Raw genomic sequence first — 23,800 nt, 5'->3', positions numbered from 1 at the left:
GCATTCAAAGATTTTCAGTAAACCCCAAAGCATGACAGTTTTACACGAATCAAGTTCGGGGCTTTTCTGACACCACGTGAAGGCTACATCTTTCTTTACAGGATGAAAAATTTCCCAGGAGAAGAAAAAATTGGCGTAATAAAACGTAAAGTAGTTATTTAACCACAAAAATACATTTCCGAACGAAACAACAAGAATAGCAAAACACCTTTGAAATCAGCAAATGTATAACAGTTTTCCCTTCAAGGTGCAAGACAAATGCATGCCACAAGGTGTCGCGATACAACACAAAGGAACAGCCACCATAGTTTTCTCTTGCGTCAATTAACAATTAAGATAATATTCATAAGCTTTCGTAAAATACATTTTACGACACCGTTAATAACACCAATATAGCCAATTAAAATATCAAATTGAGTTGGAAGAGCGTGTGTTTTCGTTTTTTTCTGTTTTGCTGCTCACGGTCCTGTTTTTAACAAACACAGAAAAACCCCCCACCCAAAACAACACAAAACGGAACATACCGTACTATATATCATTTAATGTTGGGCAGTCCACCTTTAACCTATTTTTCAAGACACGCCTTTCCGCTTCCCATTCACCAATGGGGAGCAGTCCTGTACTACGACGCTTAAAAGTATATCACCAATCACAGGAGTAGCTTTCGTTTCCTAGTTTATCCTGCCTCAGGTGCTGTGCTACCTGGGTCTTAATTGATCACCTTTTCCAAACAGAATACACCCTGTCTCCATTTACACGGATTATTATCGATTTGTTTTGTTTTTGTTTCTTTGTTTATTTTTAACATGGACATTTTCTTCTTACACCATGGACATCGGGAAATGTGTTAGTTCGCGAGGATCCAGATGATTTCATTGGCGGTTTTTAGTGAGACCTTAAATAGAGCCAGCCTTTCCCGGGCTCATCTTTGCAGTTTCCCACACAAACTTACCTGCACTAACTTGAAAGTCCAGTTTCTCTAGCAATCCTAGAAAACAGCAGGGACTTGAAGCAACATGGATCTGGAAAGGTAAGAGAAAGTTTTAGCATCACTGATAATAACTTCTGTCAGCTTTAGTCCAGTTCCTTTTAGATACATTTTTTTTTGTCTTCTTGCTATCAGCAGATGTGCACTGGAGCCTATGCTATATAAACACCCCCAGGGACACAAATTACTAAACTAATATAATATAATTTATTTTAGAGTAAGTTAATTACCATTCATGTACCTGCACATAAACGTTACTGGTTTCGTCTTTGCTTTCATTATTATGAAAGATTTCACAAAAATTTGAAAATTTTAAACTACCACGATGTCAGACGAAATTTATCTTCATGCCAGTATCTCTGAATAACTTCATTTCCACTGGTTCATTTTTAAAGATATACCAGCAAAAGTCGACTTAAATAAACATGCTCCACATGGAGCAGGCAATTTGAGTGAAGTCTGGTGAGAAACAGCCTGGGGCATTTTTAGTGGCTTGGCACTTGCTTCTGTTCATGAAAGAATGGCTTTGCAGTAATAACATGCCTCTCTGTCTTTTCCCATCGGTTGTTCTCAGCAAAAGGCTGGTGGTGGTGGTACCAAACGAAGTGTCGGTGGTCCACCGCAAACCGCTCAGCAGTGAGGATGAGGCATGGAAAATCTTCCTGGAGAACCCACTGACAGCTGCCTCAAAGGCCATGATGAGCATCAATGGAGATGAGGACAGTGCAGCAGCTCTAGGGGTGCTCTATGACTACTATAAGGTATGAAACCAAGAATAATAAATGACATTGCCACAGTTGCCTACAATGATCTGATTTATTTAAGGTCTGAATTGCTTCTGGACTTGTCATAATCCTTTCAGGTTCCCAGAGAGAAGAGGTATACACCCAGTGGCATTAAGCCCACAGAGCCTTCTGCTCACGGGCACAGCAACTGCGGAAAGTTGGACATGGTGGGTCACCAGCTTCAAGCTATGGTGTCAATGCCTGTTAACCTCTCTTTAAACAACAGCACCACCACTGAGCACCAGCAGGGCTACAAATATGGAGCTGAGAGCCACGCAGGAGATTCCAGAGGAGGAGATGGTAAAGGTGGAGAGAATGGACCTCTTGCTCTGATCAAGACAGAAAGCCAGGCCCCCATGCCACTTTCATTTTCTGGTGGCACCTGCCAAAAAGAACCCAGAGACCAGATAAGGAGGCTGTATGAGCAAAGCTGTTATGATATGTCCCTCACTGGCTATTTGAGAGAAGAACAGAGGAGCAGTCCGGACAGCACATATGAGGAGCCAGTGGAAAAAGAGGTCAGACCTAATCTGAACAGAGTTGTTAGTTGTTGCTATACAACAACTAACAATTGCTGATACTGATAAGATTTTTTTTAATTTAATACAAACTCCTTTTTTTCATTATTATTTCTTTTTACATGAATAGCATGCTGATTAGTATCTTCTTTCACAGATGTACCACAAAAATTCTTCCTCAGGAGTTGGTGAATTTCACCACAGTCTACCAGCGTAAGTTTAAAAACATGGCGATACTACAAAAAAATTAAAATAACATTTATGTGCACACATCTTATCCTGAGAGAAGAGTGACTATGAATATATGCTGCTTTTTTATTTTTGCCAACAAATCTCATGTGGGGGAAAAACAAAAACATAAACACTGTTTAAGTTTCCCCATTTGGGTGATTGCCCTGTGAAGCTGCAACCCCAATCATTCCATTCATTGCATCACGAAGGGCATCTGGCATAAAGCGATCAAATCAAAACATGCAAAGCATTATAAACAAAATAAAACCTGTAAAGTCAGTCACAGTTCCCTTAACACTACACTGCAGGTGGAAGTGATGGAACTATTTTCAGCATTGGATTAACACACATTCAGTGCTTTAGAAGAATAGTGTATGTGGGGGTTTAAGTCTAGAGAAACTGCAATGTGTTTTAACCAGGGTATCGGTGTGGTTCATTGATGGGTTTTTGATAGTTTAAGACAATAATAAATCTCTGCGGCCCAGACACACTTACTGGCCATGTTGTTTGGTACAAAATACAATGCAGTGTTCAATTGCACGTTAACACAATGCGATCTGAGCAGCCAATCAATTGGCAGCAACTGGATGCATTCAGACAAGCAGACATGGTCAAGATGAACTGCTGAAGTTCAAGTTAAGCATCAGAAGGAAGAAGAAAGGTGATTTAAGTGACAGAGATTAGAGGAGAATGGCTAGACTGCCTTGAAAAGATAGGAAGGCAGCAGTAACTCAAATAACCACTTGTTCCAAAAAAGAAGAGCATCTCTGAACACACAACACACTGAACCATGAAGCAGATGGGCTACAGCTACAGCTGCTCTGTCCGCTAAGAAGAAGACGGTAGGACTCAAAATTGGACAATAGAGGATTGGAAAAAACATTGCCTGGTCGGATGATTTTGGCTCCAATAGGTTGATGGTTAAGACCTAATTTAAACAACATGAAAGCATGGATCCATCATGCACTGAATCAAGGGTTCAGGATGCAGGATGATGATGATGTCAAAAAACTCAAAGCATCTCAAAGCGGCTTCTTGAACATGACAATGAGTTCACTGTACTCGTGTCCGCAATCATCAGATCTCAATCCAGTGGAGCAACTTTGGGTAGAACTGGAGATGTTCATTATGGATGTGCAGCTGGGAAATCTGCAGCAACCGTGTGATGCTGCCATGGCAATGTGGACAAAAGTCTCTGAGGAAATTTTCCAGCACTTTGTTTAATCTATACTATGAAGAATTAACGCAGTTCTGAAAGCAAAAGGGACATAAGTAATAAAGTTTTTGTTGGGTGTATGTTGGGCTCAAGTTTGTTTAGAGTCACAAGTGTCTTTAAACAGGTCTTCCAGCAATCTTCTTACTTGGTCATTTCATTTTATCATTTGCAAGAAACACTTTAATCTGCCAAACTACTTTGCTGTCAAAAAAAATCACCTATATACGTTTTCCCCCCTCTCCTGCTTAAAACGTTGATGTAAGTTTTTATCTCTGGACAGTAATGTGTTTAGTCCGCATCACCTTTTGACATACTATCTGCTGTTGCTTGACCTCTTTTACTGGGTCACATACACCAGCATTCATCTGCTGTCCTACAGTAAAAAATTTTAAGTTTTAACAAATTCCTCCATTTGGCTGTGATTGATTTAATTTGATAATATGACAGGAATAAATTTTTTTTCCTAATGCACAAGCATCAACTTAGAGTTTTTCTAAAATGAAAGGGAGGTTGGTATATAATTTGATTTTTAGATTAGGATGTCCTTCATTTTAAAAGATTGTCTTAAGTCATTAATTTTTATCAATCATTAATATTGTGAAGGATTGCAAGAGTTTAATGACTATAATCCAGTTTCCTTATTGGCACACATAGGATTTAGACTTCAAAGCCTAAAACATATATTCTGAAGAGTTTAAAAGGCTATATTTAATAACATTCAGTTTTATATTTTACTTTCACCTGTCATTGTTTTAGTTATCTTACCAATGGCAGTTATGGAGCCCATTATGTCCTTACAGTGACAGCTTCCAGTACAACCTGGAGGCCACGTTGTCTCTCCGGCCACGCCAAGGAGAAGGACCCATGGCCTACTTGAACCGTGGACAGTTCTACCCTTTGACGCTCTCTGCGGCCGGCTTCAGATCATCCCTGCATCAGCCCAGAGGCAAAGTCGGAGTGACTGGAGTGACATCATCCCATGGAGCTGATAGGAGCCTATCCAGTAGTGATCAGTGCACTGTGGGAGGCTCTGAGCTGCCACAGAACAGTATTGTACAGGTGAGTGAGGGAAGATGGAGGAGGCTGAGGACTTTATCACTCAGTAGTGTGAAATATTTGACCTGATTCTACTTAATATTTTCCGGTAGAGTGTCATCATGGTTGTCTTCGGGGAAGACAAGGGCAGAGATGAGCAGCTGAAGAATTGGAAATACTGGCACTCACGGCAGCACACTGCCAAGCAGAGAGTGCTGGACATCGGTAAGACGTTCCGGCCTCACTACCTGTACATTAATGGTGTAGATGGGGAATACTAGATATTTTCACCTAAACCTCACAAAACCATTTTAGTAAGGAGAGATTAAGTAGGTGGCAGTCCTGCAGGAGGCTCCAGGAGAATCCTGTCACATATCCAGAGCTGAAACCTGATATAATTTGAATAACAGTCAAGCCTGAATTCCCACAGGAGTGCTGTGAAAAGACTGCTTATGGGTCTATGTTTGCATAGACGTTAACAGGAGAAATAGGTGGGGGCTTGGACTGTAGCCATATCATGTGCGTTCAGCAAAAGACGTGCCTCAGCCTGTGGCTTAAAACCGAAAGGAATGAACCAGGTGTCATAAACTCTGGTGAATTTTCATGGCAAGTATTGGCATGAACTTGCCACAGACAAGGTGGGAGAGTGAAAATAAGGCAGAGTGTATTTGGAGTTAATGGTGGACTATTGTGAACTGTTGAAAGGATGAGATAATGAAACAGACATGCTGCCTATAATGGGATTTCAAGACAAAATGCTACTGTAGGAGAGGACCAGTGGTGGAATATTAACTGTTATTGTTGTTCTGCCAGTGAGGGAGCAGTTTCCTATGTTGGGAAACAATCACTACCTCAACCAGCTACTAAATAAATATAACGTATGTCTTTATGAGTTCTCGGATTGCATGAACAATCAAAAAATATAGTTGACACACAGTCAGGGAAAAAAAATTATTTAAAGCCCAGCTGATTTTGTAGCTTTGCCCACTAACAAAGAAATGATCAGTCTATAATTTCAATGGTAGGTTTATTTGAACAGTGAGAGACAGAACAATAATAACCCCCTCTTCCCCCCAGAAAAATGCATTTCATTAAAGTTATAAATTAATTCAGATTTTCAGGAATGAAATAAGTATTTGATCACCATCAGCAAGATTTCTGGCTCCCAGGTATATTTTATCCAGGTAACGAGCTGACATTGGGAGCCTTCTCAGCTTGTTACCTGTATAAAAGACAGCTGTCCATAGAAGCAATCAATTCATCCAGATTCCAAACTCCGCACCATAGCCAGGACCAAAGAGCTTTCCAAGGATATGGGACAAGACCATGGACCTACACAAGGCTGGAAAGGGCTGCAAGTCTATCGCCAAGCATCTGGGTGAGAAGGTGACGACAGTTGGTGCGATTATTCGCAGATGGAAGAACCATAAAATAACTGCCAATCTCCCTCGGTCTGGAGCTCCACACAAGATCTCACCTCATCGAGTTTGAGTGATAATGACAACGCTGTGGAACCAACCCAGAACTACTCAGGAGGAACTTGTCAATGATCTCAAGGCAGCTGGGACCACAGTCACCAAGAAAACAGTTGGAAAGCACATGTTCAGGCCCGTTTGAAGATTGCCACTGAACATCTCAATGATTGAGAGGAGGACTGGGTAAAGTGTTGTGGTCAGATGAGACTTATTTGGCATCAACTCAACTTGCCATGTTTGGAGGAGAAAGAATGCTGCTTACAACTCCAAGAACACCGTCCCCACCATCAAACATGGAGGTGGAAACATTATGCTTTGGGGGTGTTTTTCTCCCAAGAGGACCGGATCAAAGGGAGGACAGATGAGGACATGTACTGTCAAATCTTGGGTGAGAACATCCTTCCCTCAGCCAGGACATTGAAAATGGGTCGTGGGTGGGTATTGCAGCATGGCAATGATCCAAAACACACAGCCAAGGCAACAAAGGATTGGCTCAAGACGAGGCACATTAAGGTTTTGGTGTGGCTGAGTCAGTCTCCAGACCTTAATCCCAACGAAAATCTGTGCAGGGAGCTGAAGGTTCAATTTGCCAAACATCAGCCATGAAACATTAATGACTTGTAGAGGATTTGCAAAGAGGAGGGTCAATCCCCCCCCCGCCCCCCACCAAGACGTTTGCAAAACTTGTGGCCAACTACAACACACGTGTGACCGAATACTTATTTCATTTGTGAAAATGCGAATTAATTTAACTTTTTTTGAAATGTGATTTCCTGGATTGTTTTTGTTATCGTTCTGTCCCTCACTGTTCAGATAAACCTACCATTGAAATTATAGACTGATCATTTCTTTGTTAGTGGGCAAACTTACAAAATCAGCTGGGATACAATTTTGTTATGCTAGAATATTTGAAAAATTCACACACAAAAAAGAAAATGTGCCTCCAGAGTGGCAAAATGTTAACAGATCTGACGCCAAACTTCTGTTTCCTCCGTTTGCCTTCAGCTGACTACAAGGAGAGCTTCAACACGATCGGGAACGTGGAGGAAATTGCCTACAATGCTGTGTCTTTCACATGGGATGTCAGTGAAGAAGCCAAGGTGAGGGGGAGGCCTGTATGTGTCACAGTATGGAAGCTAAACAGGTCAGACGAGGCAGACTCTTAGCACTGTGTGGGGAGGATTGCTTAATAAAAGTACAAGTTTTTGTCTTTAGGACTCCCGGTCTGTGCTTAACCGCGTCAGTGGACTGTTTATACCTCATACTCTCACAATAGTTGAGGGATCGTATGCCTGGCCCCGATGACGGGAGGCGTGTCTCCTGCTTTGTGTCAGGTTATTTGGGGCTGCAGAGACGCCGGGTACAGGGCAACAGACCCTTGAAAACAACCCTACTCAGGTTTCTCCTTAGTGACGTTGGTCAGTTGGATGAAGACAAATGGCACACAGCGTGTAAACACACCCACAAACACACTAAAGAATGAGTCCACCCTTAAGGTGTTTTGAGCCCTGGGGCTCCCATTCAGCTCCAGTTTTAATGGGAACTTCTCAAACTGCCTCACTGACAGACGGGTAATTGCAGCTTTGCTGGTTTGTGGATAAATATTTACTGTGTGGCGCACACGCTTTTCACAAACCGTAATTGCTTTAAATGTGTGTTCAGGCGGCACTGTGATGGTACTGCATCAAGCAGTGTGTGCTTGTACACCTGACCACAATCGTGTACCACTGTGTACCATTAGTCTTACAGAAAGGGAAGCGACTGTACATCTCACATGGCACCTTTTATTATTAGCAGTTAAATCACTTTTATGTCAGCGCACATACTACAGGTGCAAAATTAGAGGAATCTCAGTCCTTTTAATGTGAGTGAAACTCAAAGAAGTCCCTCTGAGGTTGAACTTTTCTCTCAAGCTCTGGCCAAAATTCCATGTTAGCACGTTCATGCATGTAAAACAAATAATGTAACCAGCATGTTTGGAATTTTGGCAGTATGTATATTCAAAGCATGGATGTTTCTGTAGTCTGGCCTCTTGTGTAGAGGTGGTAGGTATTTTGAAAGTGAGAGCACTGAGGATTTAGCTTTTAACTGTGATGATATAGCGAACAAATGACGGCATCCTCCCTTCACCATCATTCACAGTTTGTAATAGTCCCTTCTCTTGTGTTTTGCATATCATCTGCTTTGTCTAATGAATACAATTTGTCCTACTAAATATCAATTAGATCATTAGAAGCACTGATTACACTGTGTGGCTGTGCTGTAAGATGTGAGCCAGGTGGTTCTCACCCTTTCTGCTGCACTCTGACTCACAAGCCTCAAACATGAGACCAGACCCCACCCCCCACGGGAAATGAGGTGGAAAAGGTTGAGGACAAAACAATAGGGTGACTGTGAGGAAATGTGAAGCCTCGTGTCGCTCCTATAATCTTTTTTTTTTTTTTTTTTTCTTTTCAGAAATGTAGCTCTCCACTGCTAATTTGACACCAGTTTAGATGAAATAAATATATATATATACTTTTTTATTTGGTGGAAACGTTATGTTTTGTTTCTGCATGGTTTGGCTGTTGCCAGGTAACAGTTGGCAACCTGCTTGTAACAGAGTGGTAAATGTGTTGGTTCGGGCGGGAGATGAGTGGCTTCCTGCTGCACACAACTCTTGTTTTCGTGTTTGTTTGTTTGTGCTGGTTGAGCGGATGGCACTAAACAGCCACTCTGCAGTACTCTCGTGAACTTTGTTTTTTTTTTTTTCCCCCCCCCCCTTTTTAGGAAGGTACGCTTACACATGTGGCAAGCGCGAACACAACAAGCCTCCCACGCACACATACACATGCTGCTAGCAGCAATGCGTCCAGCGCTTGTGGAGAAAATTGAAATGGCTTGGGTCTGTGGAGGTGTGAATTTGTGGAGGTGTGTAGGAGGCTCATTTGTGCTCTAGGCTTTTCCAGCAATCAGCCCTCACCTCTGCAGGTTCAGACACGATGCTGTTGATGCTGCGTAGTGGGAAAATTGGTGTTTAGCCGCAGTTATGAATCTACTGTGATCAGTCTCTGCCGACCTGTTGCTCAAGCTGCCCGTCCTGTTTAGCTGGGAGATTCATGTGGAAATTCTGTCCGTTTGGATGATTTGGCACCAATCATGAGAATCTGTTCCATTGTGCAATTAAATGTGTGAAGATAATGACATGTATTATTGCTTAAAGAGCACACTAAATGATTAAAATAGTGGAAGAGTGGTGCTGTTACTTGGGTGACATTTTGTGAATTCTTTTCACAGGCTTTTAATAGCCTTAATAGAGCCATATACTTCTGAAATCTGGGACACACGCGGTTCTGGAACAATAGTAAACAGTTGATTTCTTTATGTAAAATCCCACATTCTTGTACATCTGTGTCTTTGAAGTGTTTTTACTTGACACATGAATTTGAAGGAGGCTTTTGAGTTGTTGTGGCCTGTGAACTGCTGCTGTTGTGATTCATGGATCCTCTAACCTTTCAATCATTACCACACAGTTTGTGAGTCAGATACAGCTTCATTAGAAAACATATTGACTAATAATGGGCTCTTATGGTTAAACTAATGCAGGAATACCTTTTAGTTAATAGCACATTGCTGTTTATTGCTTTACAAGTGTTTACAAAAGTGAAATGGTAATCTGTAACTCTAACACCATTAGCTTTGAAAAAGCCTCAAAGATTTTCTTATTTGAAATGCACCATTTTTATGCCTGCCTCTTTAAGGGCCCCTCCCTAAGAGCCCACATTGTTCTGATTAGCCAGTTTCTGAAATTCTTTGGTGCAGCACCCAGTGCCTGTAAGCTGTATGGCATGTACTTTATGCTCTGCCTGTAGAAGTTGATTATATTGAAATCTGTATTCAACCTGACATCAACTCAGCACTATAATAGAAAGAATATGTTCTAAGTAGAATACCCATGCTGGTATGAGGCCTGACTTGCTGGCCATTTATTATTGTTATTATTATTATTATTATTATTATTAGCATATAGAGCAGGGCGATATGACCAAAAATATTTATCACGATATACATTTGAAAATTTGCGATAACGATATAACTGACGATATAATTGACACTAGACAAAATCTTTACAACTCCACAACTGTATTAGTGCAAAAAAAAACCCCATCAATGTATTTTCACTTAACCCTTATGCGTCCCTTTTTTCACGAGGGAGGCATAAGGGTTAAACAAGCAGCTGTTTTTTATGTGCATTAAAGTTATATAAGAATGTAACAGTGCAAATTCCTTGCTGACAGTTTAACCAAGAGGCATTTCCAGTGGAAATTGGCCGACATATCCTCAGCATAACCATGTATAATATCCACAAAACTTAAAAAGAGGTTATACACACACACTCAATACGGTAATATTATGTTGAAGCACAGTGCGTATCACTCCGCGAGGCGCCTGCCTACGGTAGCCGTAATGCTCCAACAATCCATCAAGCGGTGCGGGTTCGTAGCTTAGCAAAGTCATACTAAAACATTTGACAGATTTTCGAGTGCCTTGTACCACATACAATCGTTTCGAGGTCAGTAAACACAACCAGAATTCATACATAAGGCACACGGGATTATAAGGGGCACTGTCGATTTTCAGAAAAATCAAAGGATTGATTTTAAGTGTGCCGTATTTTCCAAACAACACGGTAATAACGACGGCCCTAGCATGCGCTACCAAAAGTAGTGCTTCGTTGTGTATCTGACGGATGAAAGCTAAACCAGTTCCACACCACTGAAGTTGCAGCATTTTTACAAACCAATTCTGGTTCATCCGTTTCATTTAATGATCCGCTTTCGCTCTTCTCATTCTGCGTCGCCGCCATGTGCGTATGTAAACATAGGCACTGCGCATGCGCATTTTACCCATATTCTATCGCGATATTTCATTTTCCTATCATTGCCCAAAATTACACCGGTATTACCGTGAACGGTATGATATAGCCCAGCCCTATTAGCATAGCTCTTTCATTGCTATGCAGATGATACCCAGTTATTTCTATCTATGACAACAGCCAGATGACAAAAATCAATTGATGAAAGTACAGGCTGGCTTGTACAGGACATATGGGACATAAAGACTCATATGTCCTGTTATTTTCTTCTCTCAAATTCAGACAAAACTGAGGTTGTTATATTTGGCCCTAAAAATCTTAGAAACATTGTGCCTAATTGGATACTTTCTCTGGAATGCATTACCTTGGCCACCAGTAACATTGTGAACATGGGAGGAGGAACCTAGGAGTCAATTTTGATCAGGGCATGTCTTTCAGTGTGTGCTTTAAACAAACACATACTTGACTGCTTTTTAATCTGTTTAATATCTCTAAAATTTAAATAGCTGGCTGTCTCCAGCTTGGATGGAGCCGTTTATGAAGCAGTGGGAATGGGAATCAGCACCTCACTATTCTCAGCCGGAAAAGTGAGGAGTGTGTTGATTTACTGATCAGTCTACGTTACTATCCTCACCTATGTTCATGAGCTCTGGGTAGTGACCAAAAAAATGAGATTGCAGATACAAACAGTGGAAATGAGCTTTCTCTGAAGGGTGGCTGGCCTTTCCCTTAGAGATGGGCTGAAGAGTTTAATCATATGAGAGGCGCTCAGAGTATAGCTGCTCCTCTGCATCAAAAGGAGCAAATTAAGGTGATTAGGCATCTGACAAGGATGCCTTTTGTGTGAGTTGTTTTGGGCATGTCTCACTGGGCAGACCCATGACACCCTGAAGAGATTACATCTCTCGGCTGGCCTGGGAACGTGTTTTCCCAGATGAGCTGGAGAAGGTGGGTGGGGAGAGGGAGGTCTGGGTGTTCTTGCTTCTTGTTCCTGCCCTGCATGGCATGGATTTAGCAATGTTATATGCTCATCATCTCTGCTTCACTTTAAGTCACAAAATTTAAAAAACTGAATGTTTTGTTTTTATTTCTTATTTTTTTGCTTCCTAGGTATTTATCTCTGTGAACTGTCTGAGCACAGACTTCTCCTCTCAGAAGGGTGTGAAGGGGATGCCTCTGATTATTCAAATCGACACGTACAGCTACAACAACGGCTGCGGCAGCAGGCCAATCCACAGAGCCTACACTCAGATTAAGGTCTTCTGCGACAAGGTAAAGAAGGCTGGTAGCACATGTGCTCAACAGTGAGCTAATAACATGGAATTGGATAAACCTTTTAAACCTGTTTTTAAACCTATTCGGACATGTTTTTTTTCCTTTCTGTGAGCAGGGTGCTGAGAGGAAGCTTCGTGACGAGGAAAAAAAGCAGCTCAGGAAGAGTATGAAAGGTGAAACCTTCTTTTGTTTTGTTTGTTGCTAAGAAGTGATCACAATTTATTTACAGAAATAAAATTGTTCAGATTCTTTTAAAATCCACCGAAACAAGGTTACAAATCCTTGACCTTAGGGCACTGAGACTTAAAAAGGTTTGCAAATGTAATCAATTCTGTACTTGAGGTTGTCGCTTGGCAACAGATGTTAAGTTCACACTGCCTCTGGATTAGGGAAAAATGGCAGCTCAGGGTTGACCACTCCGATAAAGAGAGCTGAAAGTGCGCTGTTCAAAAGCATGGGAGACCTGGACTCCCAGCCCGTTCTCTTCATTCCAGACGTCCACTTTGGAAACCTGCAGAGAGCAGGGCAGGTGAGGGACCATGCTCTTTCCAATATGTATACATGCGCACACACACGCACACATTCGTTTTGACATCTTAGTGAAGACATTGACATAATGTTTTCCCTAGCCGCTTACCCTAACCCTAATAATCAGAAATGAATGCCTAAGCCTTCCCCTACCCCTAATCCTAATCATAACATAAATGTAACCATAACCATAAAACTAGATTTTGAGCTTTAAAAAGAAAATGCCTTCAAATTTACAAGGACTGGCATTTGGTCCCCACAAGTGAACACACACACACAGAGGCACGTAACTACATTTGTCTAGTATTTCATATTGCTTTTTAAAATTTTGTTTTCAGGTGTTTGCTTTCAACACTGAAGAAGTTGATCGAAATGGGTGAGTCCCACAGTGGCTTTGTGTTAGTGCACACTGCTCCACATGCTTAGACCTTGAGTTTATTGTTGAGGGTCTCTCCATGGTGAGAAGATTACAGAAGGTTGGATAAAGATTTAGGCTAATTTTGTTTTTATCCTTGTTTATACCTTAGAAGAAATAAACTCTCACATGTCAGGGATCCAGTAGCATTCCTATCAAATGACACGTGTTTCTGCATGTGTGTTCATCAGAGGTGTTTTAATGAAGAGGGTTTCATGTGTTGGCCAGGAAGACCTCTGTTCACCTCCACTAAAGAAGTCCAGAGTGGAACCAGAAAGAAAAGGTAACTTATTTCTCATTAAGAGTTCTTGTCCTTGTCCGTCTCGTGGTTTGACCAAATATTATCTTCTATGACTTTTCCAGTTCTACTATATGTGAGGAAGGAGTGTGATGAAGTGTTTGATGCCCTGATGCTGCGCAGCCCAACCCTCAAAGCTCTGATGGAGGCTGTGAGTACTGCGAATACATTGCTTGTAAAACAAAAAGAAGTCATTACGTCTATAAACCAACAGCAGCTGTTCACTGCAAAACAGTTTGTAGATGGGTCAAAGCTAATGTAACCTGCTGGTTTGCAAAGCCCTGTTTTTGAAGCATCATCTGGAGCATTTTGGATGTTAACTTGTTAGCTTCTTCAAACCAGACGCCACAAATGAGCAGTGCATCCGACAGTTGCAAGATAGACCTGTGCTTTATCATCCTTTTGGCTAGTAAAAAAATAATAATGTGCATGTGTTAGTCCCCGTAGGGAAAAAGTAATGTTCTTTGCTTTAAGATGTGAAACTAGGGATTGAGACCATCAGGAAAGTGTTTACTGAGACTGAAGATGTGAGCAGGAGTTATTTTCTGATCCTTCTTACATCTTACACTTTTCTGAAACCAGAATAGTCGCCCCCTACTGGCCGTTAGAAAGAATTGAATTCATGTATGGATGGATGTATGGATGGATATAGATATGGATATAGATATAGGTGGGGAGAGAGGGATTCAGTTTCATTAACATCTACTTTGTCTTTACAGATCTCTGAGAAATATGCGGTGCCTGTTGGAAAGATAGCCAAGGTTTACCAAAAAAGCAAAAAAGGGTGAGTCCAACTCAATAAAAACTGTTTCTTCTGCTTTTCACTTGCTTCCATTTCTGTTTGCTTGTTGGATGGTTTAAGGTAGCTTTACATGCCAACCAGTATCAGTAATAGTGCTAATGAGGAGAAGAAGAGATGAATAAATATGACAGTCTTACATTTAGAAGGCATATAGAAGACAAAACTTTGAAATTAAATGAAGTCGTAGGGAAGCCGTGTGAAGAACAGCTGAGGGATCATGAATGTAGAAATCAATAACACATTAATGTGAATCAAGTTCTATTTCATCTAGTCTATGTTTAAAGATTTTCCTTTGCAATAGAGATGTGAGCTGACCAGATCAGTTATTGCCATTAAATGTGTTTACCGTCTTTCCTAGGCTCCTGGTGAACATGGATGACAACATCATCCAGCATTACTCCAATGAGGACACCTTCATCCTGGCTATCGAGAGCTCGGCAGACTCCTGGCGTGTGACGCTGTCGGAGATCTGATGGCTACTAACCCCTGCACTGTGTCATACTCATTATTCCCCAGACCGAGGTTGATCAGTGCCTGGTGACTCTTTATCCATTTCATGTGCACAGATTCATGAACGCTGTTAGCAGTGTCGTATGCTGGAGCCAAACTGTTCTTTGAAGTCACACGGGAGTCTCTGTAGGCTTTCCTGCCCCGCATGGATCATTTTGAAGATTGGCCCTTGGCTCTGGGGACACAGACTCAGCAAAAGTTGAAAACTTGTAGATTTGTTTTTAGGTTAGGAAAAATCTTTTGATCTTTCCTAGCAACCTTACCAGCTGGCAGGAGTGCAGTTGTGAACCCTTTTTGCCCAGCTGTCACTAAAAGAACAGGATTCATCCCGGTCCGCACAAAGACAGCAGCAGCTCTCTGTGGTGTCAGGAAGAAGACGTCATAACAGATTAACAGCACAGAGCATTCCTTCGGGCTTCTTCTGCACCTTCTGTTATCCTCCCTGTACTTCCTTCTGTGATCGAAACTTTGAAATGACGTGACAGGCATTTGAAAAGCCTTTGCAACATCTTTGGGTGGCGTGGCACTGCTCTTTGCTCGCTACGTTCCTAATCATTTTTAGACATGTCTCGACTTTAATCTGAAGTGATGGTACTTTAACTATTATTAGCATCTATTTTGTTATTAATTTTTTGATTGGTTATATTTTTACTGCATGCTAAATGTTTCCTGTTGGTGGCAGTGAAAAAATAACAGTTATTTATCCCAGATTGTGACTACATACCACTGTCCTGGGATCTATAATTAGATAGAGGCACCGTTATAGAACAGGACTTCTGGTCTAAATTGCTCTTGTTAAATTGTTCTGCTTCCTCTGTGTGTGTGTTAATTGCTTTTCCTCTCACTAAAGAGACTGTAGTCATTAGTATTTATGACATTCGTTAGGGACTCACAGGGCCCGGCCACTCTATCCGTTTAGTCCTCTTTTGAGGCTGCAGCAGCCCATCAGAGCACAGCGGCGGAGCGATCCTGTTCCAGCTCGGTGCGTCTGCCTGTATCTTTCATATACTTCACGTGCAGTGAAGTACAGTTTTTACAATGTGCAAATAAAAAATAGTTTTATATAAAGTCACTTGTTTCTGCTTCCGCTAATATCTACAGCGTGCATTTTTACAGCTCAACAGTGGCCACAACTGTCACCTGAAGTGTGATGTTTTCAGGTTATCCCTGTCTCATTTATGTAAATGTAACATTTAGGAACTCCAGGGATAAAATAGACATCTGAGATGTGTTTAAAAACTGTTACCAAATCAGTTTGTGACATTTGGGATGGGTGTAAATCTGAAGGCAAAATCACACCAGCTATGAGCAGCCCTCTGATTGGCTACATCATAGTGTGGATGGCAAAACTGCGGGAATTGAGTATCTTAACAGAAATGAGCACTGGTATTCTGGATTTTGAATCAGTTTTCTGATAATTCTCTGGGGAAAACTTTAAGAAGACTAGAAGAACTTATTGTTAGAGCAAGTTGTAACGGTGTCCTTTAAACTGCGTTTTAATACCAGACTCATCTTCTAGCTGTTTTTAATTTTATGTGAACTTAACACTCTCCATGTGGAGATAGGTTACCAATAATCATCCCAGAGTCTACAAGTTGTAATGGTGTCCTTTAAATCTTTCTGCGTTAATACGCTTTAATTCAAATTAATAATTTCCTCCAAACCATCAACTCACCCCCATTCTACAAAACTCCTAGCTTAATTAATTCTTCAATCTTTATGTCAACCTATCTCTAATAATCGGCTATGTACCACAGGCCTTCAAGGTGGCTGTAGTTAATACTTAAAAAGCCATCTCTAGATAGCTTTTAACTTTCATATCAAAAACTGAAATGTATCAAACAGCTAACAGATCATCTGCAGAGTGGCTTATTTGTATCAGTCAGGTATCAGATCATAATAGCACAGAAACAGCTTTAGTGAAGGTTACATGATCTTAAATGGACAGTGGTCATCTCTCTGTCCACTAGACCTTAAGGTCGATTATGGTGTTCCACAGGGTTAGAACATGCTGTAGGTATTACAGGTACTGCACTGAGTGGTTTGTATCATATATCTAATAGACTCAATTTTTCAAGTAAATGGAGAGTCCTCTTCACCCATGTCAATTATGGTGTTCCACAGGGTTCAGTGCTAGACCATTCTGTTTCATTAGACATGCTTCCCTTAGGCAGCATCATTAGAAGACATAGCATAAATTTTCACTGCTATGCAGATGACATGCAGCTCTATCTATCCATGAAGCCAGGTAACACACACCAATTAGTCAAACTGCAGGAATGTCTTAAAGACATAAAGACCTGGATGGCCGCTAACTTTCTGCTTCTTAATTCAGATAAAACTGAGGTTATTGTACTCGGCCCTGAAAATCTGAGAAATATGGTATCTAAGCAGATTCTTACTCTGGATGGCATTACCTTGGCCTCCAGTAATGCTGTGAGGAACCTTGAGTCATTTTTGACCAGGACATGTCCTTCAACGCACATATTAAACAAATATGTAAGACTGCTTTCTTCCATTTGCGCAACATCTCTAAAATTAGAAATTAGAAATATCCTGTCTCAGAGTGATGCTGAAAAACTAGTTCATGCATTTATTACTTCCAGGCTGGACTACTGTAATTCATTATTATCAGGGATGTCCTAAAACTCGCTGAAAAGTCTTCAGCTAATCCAAAATGCTGCAGCAAGAGTACTGACAGGGACTAGAAAGAGAGAGCATATTTCTCCTGTTTTGGCTTCCCTTCATTGGCTTCCTGTTAAATCCAGAATTGAATTCAAAATCCTGCTCCTCACAAGGTCTTAAATAATCAGGCCCCATCTTATCTTAATGACCTTGTAGTACCATATCACCTATTAGAGCACTTCGCTCTCGCTCTGCAGGCTTACTTGTTGTTACTAGAGTATTTAAAAGTAGAATGGGAGGCAGAGCCTTCAGTTTTCAGGCCCCTCTTCTGTGGAACCAGCTTCCAGTTTGGATTCGGGAGACAGACACTATCTCTACTTTCAAGATTAGGCTTAAAACTTTCCTTTTTGCTAAAGCATATAGTTAGGGCTGGACCAGGTGACCCTGAATCCTCCCTTAGTTATGCTGCAATAGACATAGGCTGCTGGGGATTCCCATGATGCATTGAGTTTTTCCTTTCCAGTCACCTTTCTCACTCACTATGTGTTAATAGACCTCTCTGCATCGAATCATATCTGTTATTAATCTCTGTCTCTCTTCCACAGCATGTCTTTATCTTTATGTTCTGTATCACAGTTTGGACAGATCGCACTGATGGATCAACTTTAGGTCCTGAACACATTTCAAAGTCGTTGGAATTCGAGCATGTAGAAGCTCCTGATCACAGAGGACCTCACAATCAATTGATGTCGTCTAAAGTTTTTGCTTCGTTGCCTGTTCAGACTGTAATGAAGATGACGTGTCCAATAGAGGTGAATTATCTCGTCTTTATCTTTCTTATCTGCTTACCATCATGGTAATTTAAGGGTTTGTAATTTGCGAAATTTTCATAGGAAATCACTTCAGACAGTTGACTTCCATCACTTTAACCCACGGCTTAAAGATAAACACTCCCAAATTAGAAATTGAGGGGAAATGGAATAACTTTAATTGATTTAAATATTTGTAATTACAGGAGTGGAAATGTATTGCTAAGCAAGTCAGTAGCTAATATGTACACCTGTGTAGCCAATTTATTACAACACTGGGCTTACCATAATGAATAGCTTTCACACTGCACTGCTTAAAAGCCTTTTGGAAAAGAATTGGAAAACACCATACATGTTCCATATTCATACACATCCTATTCATGTCTTTTTCATTCAGACACATATACTCGTTACCAGTGCACGTCTGCAGTAAGTGTATTAATGTTACTGTACCATTAAAAAACAAACAAACAAAAACAAACAAACAAACAAACAAACAAACAAACTCCAAACTGATCCTGAGGCAGTCAGGTAGGATGCAGTCATTGATTCATTTATTTTTTTAATTGAATGATCTTTGTTGTGATCACTGTAACATAACATAACACAACACATTTTTGGTCATATCAAATTAATATACTTAATTATGCGCAAAGGTCACATTGATTTTTACAGGTTAGTTATACTTTTGTTTGGTAATAATGCAATTATACAGTAAAATTTGGTATCTGTATAAAAAGGCTGAGCATAGCCGTAAAATGAATGTAAGCAGTTACATTCTTTAGCTTCCTAAGTTTAAGTTTTTTAAATTGTAGCACAAAAAAAAGAAACAGTGTTAATGAGTTACACAAAACCCTTAGATTTCTATTGTCAAAATGTGCACAGTGGTTTCAAACAGTGTACTTGGAAACAAACTGACCCAGGGATGTGTGTATATATAAGATTTCCCTTCACATGTTAAGGATTTGAAACTGCAGCTATCATGACGTGTCACTTCCAGGCTACAAGGAGCACACTGGGCTGATTTGGAGTATGCACTTGTAACTTTGCAAAAGTCTTTTTCTGTGTTTGTTAACAAACAACCCTAAGCCATAAAGCATTGTTATGCCATAAGCCATATTTCAGAGCTTGTTAACCCTCCTTAAGGAAACCCTGTAAAGTAGCACCTGCCTTGAGGAGACTTCAGGTCAGCTGGAAGCAACATTATACAACAGGATCAATGAGCTTCTGCCAGCTCCACAGGAGAATGTTATCGAGGAAATATTGCAGCTCTATCAGCTTTCCAGGAGGTTATAGCAATGTGTTCCTTCTTGCAGTCAAGGATCACTCAGTGTGACAGGTTAACTATGACCGGAAGCTGAACAGACAAGTTTTCAGTGGATGCTACAGGTGAGGAAATGGTACAGACAGTCCAAGAAAGAGCAGTTTGGGTCAAAAATTGTATGTAATTGTAGTCATGCTAGTGATGTGACTCTGGATCAGAATATTGATGGACTTCAGTCCAGACTGAAATCTTTAATCGGTGACTCCGTTGACATTTTCAGTCATATCATACAATAGTGATTACAGGTGTACACCTCAGTGGTTTTCTTTTTTTACTTTGACTATCCTAGCATGATTAACAGTTGCCTAGTGGTCTTTGCATCACATTGCACAGCAGTATTAGCACTTTCAGGAACATAACCAGAATTCAACCAGCTAGCAGCCAGTTGAATTGAGTCCCCTCAAGTTGTGCTCATTGACTGATCGCAATATGTATATTTTTTGCAAACCTCCAACAATGTCTCTGAGAGTGTTTGCAATCAGCCCAAGTCAGGCTTTGCAGAAAGATTGAGTCTGGTGATGCCTTGCAGTGAAAGGTGGTCATGAATGTGCAACAACCTCGAGCTCTAAGGTGTAAAGATATCCCAAACTTTTTGCTAATAGCTTATTGGGAATCACCTCATTAGTGATTATCTTGAATAATATCTTGTAATGTTATGTTGACTCAACTAAAGATAGAGTAACAGGCTGTCAGTAACAAAGTGCCTAAGATACAGTTATTTGCAGGTAGGAACACTGGTTTGAGTGGTGAGTCAAGGATGCCAAAAAGGAACAACCATCTCTGAACCAAGGAGGTGACCTAAATATTTAAATATACTGTAAGATCTTTCACATCTTACAATGCTGTGATTGCAACCATTCCCCAACTCTCTGTGAAAAGTGCTAATGGCCACTGATCAATTTACATATTAATGATCATGAAACTGACCTCGCAGCCCATTGTTAGTTGGTCATTATGCAAATGTACTGTTTATAATGTTGTGGAAACCTGCTGAGACTGAAGAAGTCACTTGGATAAGTGACAAAACTTTTCTCACATGTCCAGATAAACCAAATCAACTTTCTGGGATCTGTGGAACTGAAATGAGTGAAAAAGAAAAACTTTGAAAGAGCTTCAGAAAGTCTGTCTCCTTGGAAGGGAAATCTAAAGAGTGTTTTATCAGACAATAACACCGTGACACAGTGTGGAGTGGGAGATTTTACAGTAGAAACTAATGCACTGGTCTGTGGTGGAGTAACTGTGACTGTGACACAGTGTCTGCTCATCTTCCACATTTCTTGTCACTTATTAGCCAACATGTACACAGCTAGCAGTTTGTCTTTAATCATCTAATTCCACAATATTCCACAATTAAGCAAACACCACATGATTACTTGCACACAATATATTGTAAATTTAATTCTTGCCTTTGAATTTGACCCAAAAAAAAGAAAACAGAATCCTGTGTTCCAAATCCGTAGTCACTAAATACAATATACCATACAAAACCTACAAAATGCAACAATTACAAACATTTTGTCCAACGCTGAACAATTGTACAGTATAAATTTATACAATACTGTTTTTTTTTAAATTTTATTTGGCACTTGACCACAAGATGCTTTCTTTACGTTTTAACAGAAACGTTCCACATGACAGCGTTTTTCTTAAAAAATAAAAAAAAAAATAATAAAAAAATAATAAATGTGACACATTATGACAGTATCATTGCAGTAGTTGTGATTCTCTGTTTGTTGCTCTGCATCTTTTTTTTTTCTCTTTACATTAAAAAAAAACAAACAGCAGTTATTATACTGAACATTCAAAGCTTTTTCTAATTGGAACATGTTGCAGTTACTGAAACGGCTCGGCTGGGGCCTGGAGGAGGGCGGGGTTACATTCAGGGGTGGAGAAGTTTGGTTTTTCTCTTTTCAGGTTTTCTTTGAAAGCAGAGTGAAGAATAGAGAGACAAAGGAGAGGAGCACGGGCCGAAATTATGATATTAATCCTGCATGTGAGACTGTGGGGCCGCTGCTCACTGTGTGTCACGTGTTGGAGACACAATTGAATGGTGATTTAATGATGGAGCTCTCAGCTCTGATAGCTCAGTGCTTTTTTATAGTTGCCTCACTGATGTTGTGCAGGGAAGTCAACCTAAAGAGCTTCTTCCGTAAACCTACAGACGCGTCAGCTTTGTCGATCCACACTCTGTCAATAACACTGACGACACAGAAGCGAGCACAGGGCTGAATAGCGCTACCGTCTTGTTTGATATCCATAAACACACACTAAGAACACACACATGCATGTAAGTCACATGCATATGTGCTATGTTAGTCTACCCACCCCGTACCCGACAACTGGTTCAACATGCTGCCTTTAAAAACATCAAAAGTGAAGAAAAAGCAGTTTTGTTCTTCACGCAATTAAAAGAAAAAAAGGTTTGCATGCTCGATATCTCGCCACAGCTTAAATAAACAAAGATTTAAAAAAATTATTATTATTATTTCACGACGTTTGTTCATTGAGCACTGAGCGCTCTGGACTACATGGGTTTGCTATACAAATGTAGAGGTGCACTTTAAAATATCTACACGGTACTCAGATACTTGTTAGGACTACTTTTCTATTTCTGCCTTAAGCTAGCGCGCGGTGACGGCCTCAGCGTTGCTGCTGCCGCTGCGAAACACAGACAGCGGAGGAGAGGGACGCTTTCTATCCTTCAGTGAGACCTCACAGAATGAAAACTACTGATCAGGGTGCTTATGCATAGTAGCGTAATATCACATGTTCTTGTTGGCCCAGCACAAAATATGGAACAAAGTCTATCAAGTCTGCAAAAAAAAGAAAAAAAATTGCACAAACACACGTACACATTCTCACAGTAGAAAAGAGGAAAGCGGTACTCGTTCCGAGTGAAGGACAAACTTCACAGGTCTTCTCTGCAGATAAAAATGATCTTGCCTACAGTACTAAACACCATCATCTCTCTCGTGGTCTTGTGCACACTCTGTCTATTATACATGTTAGAGTGATGGAGGCTCTGTGCGGCCCTGGCCGCAGCCTGGGGGGTTACAGAGAGCCAAGCAAAGACACTGATACAGAGACTCCAGTTTATACTGTGTATGTACAACCTACTGTAAACCTTCTTTAAACTTGGACATGCCTATAGGAGAACTGAGGAATGCAATTACAATCAGTGGGGTTTAATAACCTGATGGGACATCAGTCTTAGTTGGAGTTCGGAGGGTTTCAGATAAACGGCTTTACAGAGGGGTGTGGAAGGGCTGGGAAATTGGAGAGTGTAGCTCCTGTGGCCATCTCCTGTGTGAAAGTCCTCAGTGCACATTGAAAGGCCTGTCTTCTTCATCCTCTTCATCCTGTCAATCTTCATCATCAGACTCTCCACAGTGGAGAGTTGTGGGCATTTAGCACCCCAAAGAAGCACTGTGGAGACACAAATGAAGATCAACAGTCACACACAGGTGCTGCCATGTTCAAAATATGGGACCGCTTTTCATCAACACTTCCGGGCTTTTTTCCACTTCATCAACCATGTGTTGCACGCTGGTGTTGTTACAGGTAATATAAAAGCAGTTGAGAGGCAGTTCCAGGTTATCTCATATCTAAATTAAGTCTCTAATCTTTTTCTTATTTTTTCTGGTTTGTTGCACTGGAAACAAAATCCTACATACTTGAATATTCTGTCACATTTTAGAGCAGATTATGGTAGGCTAGACTGGTAAGATTGCAGTCAATATTCTGTTAACCCCGTGAGGTGTAAGTGATCATATGTGCTACCCTAATCCCACCCTGCAGCTGCGGAGAGCAGCACCAGCCACTGGTAGCAAACGGTGCTTTGCAATATTAAACTAAAATAAATACCTGAACCCCAAAACTCTATCGAGATCATCCACAATAAAACGCTGAATGTGTTTCAGAACATTTTTGCTTTTGTATGTATTATTTTACAGAGTTGAACTGCATCAATATCACATGATAAAATGACTAAAAAGCTTCTGTTACAGATGTGTCCACAGCAGAGACAACATAAGCATGGCTATTATTGTATGCATCAAACTCCTTATAACTGTGCTGTTACAGTTCCAAGTTTGCACTTTCAACACAAGCT

At 40.7% G+C, this 23,800-nt stretch overlaps 2 protein-coding genes across 5 annotated transcripts in view; one reads left to right on the top strand and one right to left on the bottom strand.

Annotated features, from left to right (window-relative positions):
- The first annotated feature begins 655 nt into the window (after positions 1 to 655).
- Positions 656 to 16,003, top strand: LOC116328656 (grainyhead-like protein 2 homolog). The gene is made up of 15 exons (XM_031750487.2): positions 656 to 1,030; positions 1,563 to 1,749; positions 1,851 to 2,291; positions 2,449 to 2,504; positions 4,539 to 4,797; positions 4,887 to 4,998; positions 7,254 to 7,348; positions 12,214 to 12,375; positions 12,494 to 12,551; positions 12,768 to 12,907; positions 13,245 to 13,282; positions 13,513 to 13,604; positions 13,685 to 13,770; positions 14,339 to 14,403; positions 14,780 to 16,003. Exons 1-15 carry the CDS (start codon positions 1,017 to 1,019, stop codon positions 14,892 to 14,894), a joined length of 1,920 nt encoding a protein of 639 aa, XP_031606347.1. The 5' UTR covers positions 656 to 1,016; the 3' UTR covers positions 14,895 to 16,003.
- Positions 16,004 to 20,988: 4,985 nt separating this feature from the next.
- The window catches only part of LOC116328654 (neurocalcin-delta A), a 63,623-nt gene continuing 60,811 nt past the window's right edge, over positions 20,989 to 23,800 (bottom strand). For all 4 annotated transcript variants that reach the window (XM_031750483.2, XM_039619699.1, XM_031750485.2 and 1 more), the window contains one exon: positions 20,989 to 23,115. The gene's annotated coding sequence lies outside the window, so the exon portion shown is untranslated. The remainder of the gene's footprint in view (positions 23,116 to 23,800) is intronic.

Source organism: Oreochromis aureus, linkage group 11 (genome assembly GCF_013358895.1).
Source record: "Oreochromis aureus strain Israel breed Guangdong linkage group 11, ZZ_aureus, whole genome shotgun sequence".
Taxonomy (NCBI): Eukaryota; Metazoa; Chordata; class Actinopteri; order Cichliformes; family Cichlidae; genus Oreochromis; species Oreochromis aureus.
This window is presented reverse-complemented; position numbering and strand designations above follow the sequence as displayed.

Excerpts from the sequence above, each read along its gene's own strand:
- LOC116328656 (XM_031750487.2), top strand. Across the intron at positions 4,999-7,253 it reads GCAGAGAGTGCTGGACATCG|CTGACTACAAGGAGAGCTTC; the intron begins GTAAGACGTTCC and ends GTTTGCCTTCAG. Across the intron at positions 12,376-12,493 it reads TTAAGGTCTTCTGCGACAAG|GGTGCTGAGAGGAAGCTTCG; the intron begins GTAAAGAAGGCT and ends TTCTGTGAGCAG.